This window comes from Scyliorhinus canicula, chromosome 8 (genome assembly GCF_902713615.1).
Source record: "Scyliorhinus canicula chromosome 8, sScyCan1.1, whole genome shotgun sequence".
NCBI lineage: Eukaryota > Metazoa > Chordata > Chondrichthyes > Carcharhiniformes > Scyliorhinidae > Scyliorhinus > Scyliorhinus canicula.
The window spans coordinates 163,515,257-163,528,063 of NC_052153.1; the positions used below are offsets into that span (position 1 = coordinate 163,515,257).

Sequence of the window (12,807 nt, forward strand, 5' to 3'; positions counted from 1 at the left end):
CATGACCGTGCCACATTATGTACACCACAAGCAGGGAAGCTTCAATAAGGGAGCGAGGTGTCCCCACCCAGGAGTTAAAATTGTCATCTGAACACTCTGCATATCAACTATGAATTCAAGGCAATTCAGTCCTCGTCATTGAAAGAAGCTAACATGAGGAGTTCAGGATACAATTTACCCTCGTTTCCTTGGTATTTTCTCTTCAATTGGAATACCAAATACAATTCCGAATTTACAAGATCAGATTAATGTCAAATCTCAACTATTTGACACGATGGAGCAGAAGCATAAGAAGCAGTTTATGTAAGCAATGGGTTAAACCAAATGAATTTCAGCATAGTTGATCGTTTCTCCTCTCACTTTGTCATGATCTCCCCGCCCATCAGCACCATGGGTTTCTTTGTTTAAAAGGTAGCAGTTAAGATCCCGAAGGCTTAGCAAACCTGTACAGTAATCTCAGGCCAGGAGGTTCCCAGGTTCAGCTGCTTCTCTCTGCCAAGCAGACTGATCGTTTTTTAAATAAATTTTAGAGCACCAATTCTTTTTTTTCCAATTGAGGGGCAATTTAATGTGGCCAATTAACCTAGCCTGCACATTTTTGGATTGTGGGGGTGAAACCCACGCAAACAAGGGGGAGAATGTGCAAACTCCACACGGACCGTGACCCAGAGCCGGGAATCGAACCTGGGACCTCGGCGCCGTGAGGCAGCAATGCTAACCACTGCGCCACCGTACTGCCACCAAGCACTGATCTTGACAGATTCAGTGGAACAATGCTGCAGCCAAGAATCAACACATTCCCCTGTCACCTTGATGCAATATCGTGGGACTGAGCACTGCCACATTCCACATCAGTATATCAGGCCATTGCTTACAATTTCAAACACCACAAGGTCAATCATAGTCCTGTGATCAAAGGATGGTGCATGGAACCCCCTTAAACCCAACAGAAAGGTTCCCAAGTATTGTTACAACAATCCCAGGCTGGTTTCCCACTCTCGAACACGGGGAGCCTTGCGCATACCAGAGCAACAGCCAGCCCAGTACAGAACCCCCCCCCCCACTCCAGCTCATGCCCGGTACGAACCCCCACAGTTTGCGGACAATCGTTAAATGCTGCATTTTACACAAAGTGTTGATGTCGATTCGCTCCTCTATAGAAATTAAACCTTTCTCACCTTCCTCGTTGATACGAAGAAGACACCTTTTAAAACAGAACAAGCTTTCTCCTAGGAGTTTCCTGCCCGCCTCTGTACACCTCGGGGTTGGTAGAGTGAAACCGAGCACATATTAATCCGCCCCCCCTCCCCCCCCCCCACCCCCCCCCCCCCCCCCCCCCCCCCCCCGCCCCGCCCCGGCCGCAGGTGGTACTTTGAACATTAACTGTTGTTCTTGCACACTCCCCCCCTCCCCCTCCCCACAAACCCACCCCCACCCCGGTCCAATACTGTGATCTTCTCTCCACTGGCTGCAGACTATAAAGACGTTCTCATACAGGCAGCTCCCCAAGTCTGCTCCCAGTCTCATTCCTGGTGGATATTTTCTGCCGTTTCCAAGACTCTCTCATCCCAGCTTTGGCTGCACTGATGGCTACGGCGACCGAGGAGCTGCCAGAGAGACTTTGTTCTGGGCTACATGCCGCCCCTTGTCTCATCTCTTTTCTGCTCAGACAACTTCTCATCTTTGGCATTACGGACCGAACTGGTCCCCAAATCTAGTCAAAGTCATTGGTGACAGCGTAATCTAAACTCTCCTTCAATGGCGGCAACAGGACCAGTTTCTGTCTCTGGAGAGACAGCAAGAGCAGGTGGGAGGGGAGGGGGATAACCCGAGATTGCAGGAACTACAGGCGCACGTGTAAGAAACACAGTATCTATGTCTGGAGGAGCAGCTCCTCACAGATTCAGTCTATCCCATGCTCCCGGTCCTTTGATCACAACTCTACATTATTCTCCCTCTCTCACCGATACCTGCGCTTTCAACTGTTCAGCTCCATTTGGACAGCGGAGGAGGAGGAGATTAGAAACATGTTTGCAATGGTGGAATTCCAAAGTCCGGGAAAGCTGCCAGAAGGTGGAAATCTCTCATCCCTGCACGTCTACGCTGACGCCAACCAGGTCCACTTCGCCATGTCTCACAACCCCTTCCATTCTCTCTCAACTCTGATGTGGAGATGTCGGCGTTGGACTGGGGTGAGCACAGTAAGAAGTTTTACAACACCAGGTTAAAGTCCAACAGGTTTGTTTCAAACACGAGCTTTCTCCTTCCTCAGGTGAATGGCGAGATATGTTCCAGAAACATTTATACAGACAAAGTCAGAAATGCTGGACAATGCTTGGAATGCAAGCATTTGCAGGTAATCAAATCATTACAGATCCAAGGAGAGGGATAATCACAGGTTAAAGAGGTGTGAATTGTCTCAAGCCAGAACAGTTGGTGGGATTTTGCAAGTCCAGGCCAGATGGTGGGGGGTGGATGTAATGCGACATGAATCCAAGATCCCGGTTGAGGCCGCACTCATGCGTGCGGAACTTAGCTATAAGTTTTTGCTCGGCAATTCTGCGTTGTCACGTGTCCTGAAGACCGCCTTGGAGAACGCTTACCCGGAGATCAGAGGCTGAATGCCCTTGACTGCTGAAGGGTTCCCCGAACATTCCTGCCTGGTGATTGTCGCACGATGCCCGTTCATTCGTTGTCGCAGTGTCTGCATGGTCTCGCCAATGTACCACGCTTCAGGACATCCTTTCCTGCAGCGTAAGAGGTAGACTACATTGGTCGAGTTGCACGAGTATGTGCCGCGTACCTGGTGGGTGGTGTTACCACGTGTAATGGTGGTATCCAAGTCGATGATCTGGCATGTCTTGCAGAGATTGCCCTGGCAGGGTTGTGTGGTGTCGTGGTCGCTGTTCTGAAGGCTGGGTAATTTGCTGCAAACAATGGTTTGTTTGAGGTTGCGCGGTTGTTTGAAGGCAAGTAGTGGGGGTGTGGGGATGACCTTGGCAAGATGTGCATCTTCATTGATGATGTGTTGAAGGCTGCGAAGAAGATGTCGTAGTTTCTCCGCCCCAGGAAAGTACTGGACGACGAAGGGTACTCTGTCTCTCAACTCTGGCAGCTTGTCTGACATCCAGCACTGGATGAGCAGGAATTTCCTGCAACTAAACACCGGGAAGGACAAAGCCATTTTCCTCAATCCCTGCCACAAACTCCACACCCCCGCCAGTGACTCCACCCCTTACTCGGCAACTGTCTGACATCCATGCAAACTGGGTTTGCAACCTGGATGTCATATTTGACCCCAGAATGAACTTCCAACCCGACATCTGCACCACCACGAACACCACCTATTTCTACTTCTATACCATCACCCAACTCCATCCCTGTCTCAGTCATCGAGTGTTGAAACTGTCATCCATGTCCTTTTTACTTCCAGATCCAACTATTCCAATGCACTCTTGGCCAACCACCCACCTTCCATAAACATCAAATAAAAACAGAAAATGCTGGATAAATTTAGCAACCTGGAAATGGAATACCCGGGGGCCTTGTTCATTGCGGCCGGGGACTTCAGCCAGGCCAACCTCAAGAGTGTCCTGCCAAGATTCCACCAACACATCTCCTGTCCCACCAGGGGCCCGAACATCCTTGGCCACTGCTACACAACCATCAAGGGTGCCTGCCGCTCCATCCCCCAACCACATTTCAGAAAATCAGGCCACAAGACAGTGCTCCTTCTCCCGACGTACAAGCAGAAACTTAAGTGGGAGGATCCGGTTAAGAAGATTGTGCAATGCTGGTCCAAGGCAATGGAAGAGCTCCTACACGACTGCTTAGAGCCAGTGGACTGGTCCATATTCAAAAAATCAGCGGCCAACCTAGACAAGTATGCCACTACAGTCACAGAAGCACAAGTGGATAGCACTGCGGCTTCACAGCATCAGGGTCCCAGGTTCGATTCCCCGCTGGGTCACTATCTGTGCGGAGTCTGCACATGCTCCCCGTGTGTGCGTGGGTTTCCTCCGGGTGCTCCGGTTTCCTCCCACAGCCCAAAGAAGTGCAGGTTAGGTGGATTGGCCATGATAAATTGCCCTTAGTGACTGGGCTACGGGGATAGGGTGGAAGTGAGGGCTTAAGTGGGTCGGTGCAGATTCGATGGGCCGAATGGCCTCCTTCTGCACTGTTCTATGTTCATCAGCCAGTGTCGAGGGGCAGCAGCACGATAGCACTTCTGCCTCATAGCACTGAGGACCCGGGTTCGATCCCGGCCCCAGGTCACTTTCCGTGTGGAATTTGCACATTCTCCTCGTGTCTGCGTGGGTCTCACCCCCACAACCCAAAGATGTGCAGGGTAGGTGAATTGGCCAAGTTAAATTGCCCCTCAATTGGAAAAAAGGAAATCATTGGGTACAAGTGTGTCGAGGACCACGTGCCAAAGAAGGTAGTATGTGCATTCCCCATCTGGAAACAATGGTTTAACCGGGAGATTCACTCCCTACTGAAGGCCAGGTCTGAGGCATTCAAGACAGGTGACCCTGACCTATACAAGAAATCTAGATATGACCTCCGCAAAGCCGTCAGGAATGCCAAGAGAAAATACCAAACTTAGCTAGAGTTCCAGACCAACGACGCACACTCTCATTGGTTGTGACAAGGCTTAAACAATATAACAGACTACAAAGCAAAGCGGAGTAGAATCCACAACAGCAGAGCACCACTCCCTGATGAACTCAATGCATTCTATGCTCGTTTTGAGCAGGAACGAACCAATATCACCTGCCCCAATAGCCTCGGACACACCCAACTTACCGTCTGTCTCCAAAGTTAGATCAGTCCGCTCAAAAGTGAACCCATGGAAAGCACCAGGTCCTGACGAGAGTCCCTGGTAAGGCACTCAAGTCCTGCGATGACCAACTGGTGGGTGTGTTCACAGACATCTTTAACCTCCCCCTATTGGGAAGTTTTTTTTTTATACAGAGGGTGGTAGTGGCCTGGAATGCACTGCCAAGTGAGGAGGTTGAGGCAGATACATTAGCGACCTTTAAGACTTATCTGGATAGGCACATGAACAGTCGGGGTATAGAACGATACAGGTGGTTGGTCTAGATAGGACGCCTGAGAAGAACCAGGCAAAATGCCTCAACGACTACTGGCTGACATCTATTACTATGAAGTGCTTCAAGAGGTTGGCCATGAGACACATCAACTCCACACTCCCAGAATGCCTTGATACACTGCAATTTGTATACTGCTAAAACCGATCGACTGCAGATGCCATCTCCCTGGTCTTATACTCATCCCTGGAGCATCTCGACACCAAGGACACTTATGTCAGACTCCTGTTCAAAAACTATAGCTCCGTCTTCAAGATCATAATCCCAGTTAAGCTCATATCCAAACTTCAAATCTTAGGACTTGGCTCCTTCCTCTGCAACTGGATCCTCGACTGCCTGTCCCACACACTGCAATCAGTAAGGATAAACAACGACAGTTCCTCCACGATAGTCCTCAATACTGGGGCCCCACAAGCCTGCGTACTTAGCCCTCTACTAAACTCCCTATACACACACACGACCGCGTGGCAAAATTCAGCTCTAACTTCACCCACAAGAATGCTGATGACTTGACCATAGTCGGTCAGATCTCAAACAACGATGAATCAGAGTAGAGGAGGGAGATAAAGAACCTAGTGGAGTGGTGCAACAACATCAATGTCAACAAAACTAAAGAGCTGGTCATTGACTTCAGGAAGCAAAGTATCATACACACACCCCTGTCTGTATCAATGGTGCCGAGGTGGAGATGGTTGAGAGCTTCAAATTCCTAGGTACAAACATCACCAACAATCTGTCCTGGTCCACTCACTTCGATGCTACGATCAAGAAAGCACAACAGCACAGTGTCCTCAGGAAACTAAGGAAATTTGAGAGTGGCGCAGTGGTTAGCATTGTGCCTCACGGCGCCGAGGTCCCAGGTTCACTCCCAGCTCTGGGTCACTGTCCGTGTGGAGTTTGCACATTCTCCCAGTATTTGCATGGGTTTCGCCCCCACAACCCAAAGATGTGCAGGATAAATGGATTGCCCATTCTGAATTGAAAAAAATGAATTGGGTATGCTAAATTTTTTTTTAAACTAAGGAAATTCAGCATGTTCACATTGACTCTTATCAATTTTACAGAAAATGCACCACAGAAAGCATCGTATCTGGCTGCATCACAACCTGGTATGGCAACTGCTCGGCTCAAGACAGTAAGAAAACACAGAGAGTCGTGAACACAGCCCAGTGCATCACACAAACCCGCCTCCCACCCATTGACTCTGTCTACACCTCCTGCTGCCTTGGGAAAACGGGCAGCATAATCAAAGACCACTCCCACCCGGGTTATTCTCTCTTCCATCAGGCAGAAGATACAAAAGTTTGAGAACGCTAACTAACAGATTTAAAAACAGCTTCTTCCACCGTGTTACCAGACTCTTGAATGACCCTTCTAGGGTCTGAACTGATCTTATGGACTGAACTGATCTTTCTACGCATCTTCTCTACAGTTGTGGCACTATATACCGTATACTTCACCCAGTGTTAGCACTATATACCATATACTTCACCTGGTGTTAGCACTATATACCGTATACTTCACCCAGTGTTAGCACTATATACCGTATACTTCACCCAGTGTTAGCACTACATACCATATACTTCACCTGGTGTTAGCACTATATACCGTATACTTCACCCAGTGTTAGCACTATATACCGTATACTTCACCCAGTGTTAGCACTATATACCGTATACTTCACCCAGTGTTAGCACTATATACCGTATACTTCACCCAGTGTTAGCACTATATACCGTATACTTCACCCTGTGTTAGCACTATATACCGTATACTTCACCCTGTGTTAGCACTATATACTTCGCCCGGTGTTAGCACTATATACCGTATACTTCACCCAGTGTTAGCACAATGTACCGTATACTTCACCCTGTGTTAGCACTATATACTTCACCCGGTGTTAGCACTATATACCGTATACTTCACCCGGTGTTAGCACTATATACCGTATACTTCACCCGGTGTTAGCACAATGTACCGTATACTTCACCCTGTGTTAGCACTATATACTTCGCCCGGTGTTAGCACTATATACTTCACCCATGTATAGTGTTGGCACTATATACCGTATACTTCACCCTGCGTTAGCACTATATACTTCACCCGGTGTTAGCACTATATACCGTATACTTCACCCGGTGTTAGCACTATATACCGTATACTTCACCCGGTGTTAGCACTATATACCGTATACTTCACCCGCTGTTAGCACTATATACCATATACTTCACCTGGTGTTAGCACTATATACCGTATACTTCACCAGGTGTTAGCACTATATACCGTATACTTCACCCGGTGTTAGCACTATATACCGTATACTTCACCCGCTGTTAGCACTATATACCATATACTTCACCCTGTGTTAGCACTACATACCATATACGTCACCCTGTGTTAGCACTACATACCATATACTTCATCCGCTGTCTACGTTTATGTATTTTCAAGGTGAATGCTCATGTATTTATCGTATGTTCTACATTTTTCATGTATGGAACTATCTGCCAAGACTGTCGCCGAACAATATTTTCACTGTACCTCGGTACATGTGAAATAAATAAATCTGAATCTATGGTTTGGCAGTATCTGTGGAGAGAGAAACATCGTTAATGTTTTGGGCAGAGTCATGCGGAAACATTAACTCTGTTTCTCTCTCCACAGATGTTGCCAGGCCCGCTCAGTTTTTCCAGCGCAGTTTTTATTTCAGATTTCCAGCATCCACAGTTTTTCTGCCTCCATAGACTTCAGTTCATCCAGATTCCTGCTACCTACGTCCTAAAAGTCATCATGGTCTATTCGCCCATCATCCCTGCACTCAGTGACTGACACTGGCTCGCAATTGGGCAACGTCTCAAATTTTAAACTTCTCATCCTGGTTATCAAATCCCTCCTTGGAGTCATCCCTCCCTTTCTCCTTAATCCCCTCCAGCCCTGCAGTTCCGATATCTGTGCCCCTCCAAGTCTGTCCTCTTGTGCATCCCAGAGTTTAATCTCTCCATTATTGACAGCCATGCCTTACACTGTCATGTCTCCAAACTCTGGCATTGCCTCCTTTAAAACTTTCCCAACTCTCTTTTCACTTTCAAATTGTCCCTTTAAACCTCCTTGGCTAAACTTTTGGTCATCTGTCCTAAATAGCTCTGTAGGTGGTGAAACTTTGTTGGAGAATGATTCTGTGAAGATCCCGGGGGTACTTTACTGTGTTAAAGGCGCTACATAAATGCAAGTTGCTGTTTCCCATGTTATTTACATTGCACAATCCACATTATTGGAAGATGTACATTTATTATCAATCGGCTATAACTTTGCCATATTGATTATTATTACCCCCCTCCCTCCAAAGACAATTTCTGTTCTGCCTATCTACCTGTTGGCATGTTACTTCCCACCTGCAGTAACTGCAGGTCTTTGACAATATCTAGCATCAATTAAACGGCAGTCTAAAGGTTCAGTTAATAACATATGTTGCAACATATGCTGTTAGTAAATTACAACCGTTTGTACCAGAAGTTGGATTTAGCCATGTGTCGATTCTTGATGACACCAAGCAGACACAGAGCAACATCACTGACATATTTAACCCTTGGCAGTCTGTACCTAAAAAATAAAGAACCTCGAAGAGATCAAGCTGTACAAACCCGCTCACTCTCCTCGGCATCGTCCCGCTCGGGGTTTTCCTCGTCCGTGCTGTGTTCCTCGGGGTCTCCCTCCTTGTCCCTCTGCTCTGCGGCCACTTGCTGCAGCTCAGAGTCCGAGCAGTCGTTCTGCTCGCCCTCGGACAGTGTGTCAGACGAGCTTTCAGAAGCATCTTTCTCCGGCAAATCCTCCAGCTTGCCCTCCATGCCGGGAGCCTGGAGTGAGGAGATTTCTTCTCTGCTACTCCAGTTGGCACTGCGGACACAACTGGTGAGAGAGAAGCAGCTAATGCTGCTGCTCTACATGCTGCGGCTGGGAGGCGCCTGTTCGCACACACGCAACTTTGCTGTAGTGCAGAGCCAGCTGAGGAATGGCCCGCGCGCCTCCCTCCCGGGCTCCTTCCAACCAGGCCCCGCCCCTCCTTCTGACCCCGCCTCCTACTGCTGACCCCGCCCACTCACTGCCCCGTCCCTCCTCCTGACCCCGCCCCCTCCCGCTGACCGCCCCTCCCGCTGACCGCCCCTCCCGCTGACTCCGCCTCCTACTGCTGACCCCGCCTCCTACTGCTGACCCCGCCCACTCACTGCCCCGTCCCTCCTCCTGACCCCGCCTCCTACTGCTGACCCCGCCCCTCCCGCTGACCGCCCCTCCCGCTGACTCCGCCTCCTACTGCTGACCCCGCCTCCTACTGCTGACCCCGCCCACTCACTGCCCCGTCCCTCCTCCTGACCCCGCCCCCTCCCGCTGACCGCCCCTCCCGCTGACTCCGCCTCCTACTGCTGACCCCGCCCCTCCCGCTGACCGCCCCTCCCGCTGACTCCGCCTCCTACTGCTGACCCCGCCTCCTACTGCTGACCCTGCCCCTCTCACTGACCCCGCCTCCTACTGCTGACCCCGCCCACTCACTGTCCCGCCCCTCCTTCTGACGCCGCCCCTCCCCCCTGACCCCACCCGCCCATTGCCCTTCCTGCTGACCCCGCCTCCTACTGCTGATTCCCCCCCACCTATCACCCTGCCCCTCCCAGTGACCACCTCCTACTGCTGACTCCACCCACCCATTGCCCCACCCCTCATGCTGACTCCGCCTCCTACTGCTGACTCCACCCACCCATTGCCCTGCCCCTCCTGACTCCGCCCCTTGCCACTGACTCCACCCACTCATTGCCATGCCCCTCCTTCTGACCACCCTTCCAACTGACTCCGCCCACACATTTCCCCACCTCTCCTGCCGACTTTGCCTCCTACTGCTGACTCCACCCACCCATTGACCCGCCCTGCCCGGTGGCCACCTCCTACTGCTGACCCTGCCCACCCACTGCTCCGTCCCTCCTGCTGACACCGCCCCTTCCCACTGACTCCGCCCACCCATTGCCCCACCCCTCCTGCTGACTCTGCCTCTTACTGCTGACTCCACCCACCCACCCATTGCCTCACCCCTCCTGCTGACTCCGCCTTCTATTGCTGAACCCACCACTCACCCATCGCCCCACCCCTCCTGCTGACTGCCTCCTACTGCTGACTGCACCCATCCATTGCCCCGTCCCTCCCACTGACTCCGCCTCCTTCCCACTGACTCTGCCAACCAATTGCCCCGCCTCCCTCTCACCTCACCCCTGTCCCTGCCTTCCCTGACTCTGCCCACCAATTGTTCCTGCCTTCTCTGACTCCGCCCACCAATTGTGCCTGCCTTCTCTGACTCCGCCCACCAATTGCTCTTGCCTTCTCTGACTCCGCCCATCCATTGTCCCTGCCTTCTCTGACTCCGCCCATCCATTGTCCCTGCCTTCTCCGACTCTGCCCACCAATTGTGCCTGCCTTCTCTGACTCTGCCCTCCGATTGTTCCTGCCTTCTCTGACTCTGCCCATCCATTGTCCCTGCCTTTTCTGACTCCGCCCACTGATTGTGCCTGCCTTCTCTGACTCCGCCCAATGATTGTTCCTGCCTTCTCTGACTCCGCCCCTCCATTGTCCCTGCCTTCTCTGACTCCACCCACCCAATGTCCCAGCTTCGCTGCCTCCACCCACCTATTGTCCCTGCCTTCCCTGACTCCGCCCACCAGTTGTCCCGCCTTCTCTGACCCACCCCTTCCACTGACTCCACCCACTCATTGCCCATCTCCCTCTGACCCAGATGAGATGTTAACCCCAGCTCCTGTCTGCCCTCAGCTGGTTGTAAGAGGTCCAATGGTATTAATCTGACAAAGAGAAAGGATGGTATCTCTAGTGCCCGGGCCAATATTTATCAATCAACATTACCAAAAACAGATCATCTGGTTGATGCTTGTAGGAAATAGTGTGCCAATTGGTTGCCATATTTTCTGCATTACAACAACATCTACACTTCAAAAATACTTCATTTACCACAAAACGCTTTGGAACAACCTGCGGTTGTGAAAAATGCAAGTATTTTCTTTCTTTAACATCAGTCTTGTCAGATGGTATATTTTCATTCACCGCCTTCATAATTTGACAATTCTATCTCGGCATACAATAAGAGTTCACTTGATTATTTTTTTTGGTTCTCAAGTTTACTCCTTAATAATTAATTTCACTGTTATATGCACAATGCAAGTAAATTAATATGCTATTAATTGATTGACTCTTTTCTCCTCCTGTTTGATTATGAGCACTGGGTTAGTCCATTTCCAATCTTCTTGTATGTCTCCAGAGTCCAATGACTCCTTCTTATTGATCGTCGTAGTCTAAAAAATCTCGTCTCTAGTCTGTTTCAGCATTCTGGGATAAATACTCATACCTGAGGATTTGTTTTCATCCCGACAAGCTAACTCTCTATCTAATTTATAATAAAGAATTTGATTATAATAGAGATATAGTTTGGCGTGGGCACATTGCTCGAGCTTACTCTTGGTGAAACTGTTCGTCAAGAATATTTACAGCTTATAACTATCCTTTATTTCAAGTCCATTTGCATCATTTATGTTTATTACCTCTAATTTGTCCACCTTCTTACTATTGTACTACTGAGTGAATTTTCAGTGTCCAAGTTCCCCAATCTACTTGCATTTCCTCACTTCATTGAATTTAGCCTTTTTTTTAAATACACATCTAATTCTTGTTTTTAATATTCCTGGCTCCCAGGTTAGGTTAGGTTTTATCATTTCGGTGTTCGCAATAATTCAAGGTGCAATGTTCATTTCCTGAATATTTTCCAAGTAACTTAGACCTATTTATAGACTTACACCTACAAATTAAGTTACAAAGCTTATGTAACTACTTGTTTTCACAATTTATAATCTAATAATCAAGATCGTTATATAATTGCCCTTTTTGTTTTTGCTAGTTTCCTAGATTTTTAAGTACGATTCTGACAAGTATGGTGCATATTGTAACTTGGGATTCATGTGGCAGTCATTGTTGATTAGTGCCTGCTCTTTCATTCCTGGCACTCAAGGTAAATCGAAACCCAGTGCTAATATAATTAAAGACAGGACCTGATCAGTTTGCAAAATATCTGCTGGGTGTGCCTAACCTAACTCATCCAACAGGGAACTTACAGGAAAATAAAAGCAAAATATTGCAGATCAAGGGCTAGATTCTTCCGCCCTGCCCGCCGCAAGATCGTCATGGGCGGGACGCAGGTCATGTAAAGCAGGCATTGTCAAACTCGGGGGTGCGACCCACCCATGGGTCACGGGCGGGTGTCGTGAGGTTCGCGGAGCCGTCCGTCGCAGCGCTCCCGCTCGCGCAAATCTGCGCGCAACAGCCGCAGCAGCCGGCTGCAAGCGACCTTCAAAATGGCCGCGAACATGCAAAACAACTGCGCATGCGCACCGATGATCGGGCATGCATGCGCAGTGCGGCTGTTTTTTTTTAAACTGTCGCAGCTTTTTGTTTTACAAGCTCGGGAGGGGTTTTATTCATTTTATTCATTTATTTTATTCTTTTAATTTTTTTTCATTTATTTTATTCATTTTATTTTTTTTTACAAGATCGGGGGGGTTTATTTGATAAAGTTTTACAGGGAAAAAAAACAGAACTTTGGACAGATGGAGACTCCATACTTTCTGACACCGGAAGGCTACCCCTTCATTCAGCA

General features: G+C 49.0%; 1 protein-coding gene across 6 annotated transcripts in view; it reads right to left on the reverse strand.

The window, feature by feature from the left end:
* The window catches only part of LOC119970652 (microtubule-associated serine/threonine-protein kinase 4-like), a 588,463-nt gene extending 579,330 nt beyond the window's left edge, over positions 1 to 9,133 (reverse strand). For all 6 annotated transcript variants that reach the window (XM_038805607.1, XM_038805606.1, XM_038805605.1 and 3 more), the window contains exon 1: positions 8,753 to 9,133. In XM_038805607.1, coding sequence (XP_038661535.1) covers positions 8,753 to 8,956 — 204 coding nt within the window. In that variant the 5' untranslated portion in view covers positions 8,957 to 9,133. The remainder of the gene's footprint in view (positions 1 to 8,752) is intronic.
* Positions 9,134 to 12,807: the final 3,674 nt, after the last annotated feature.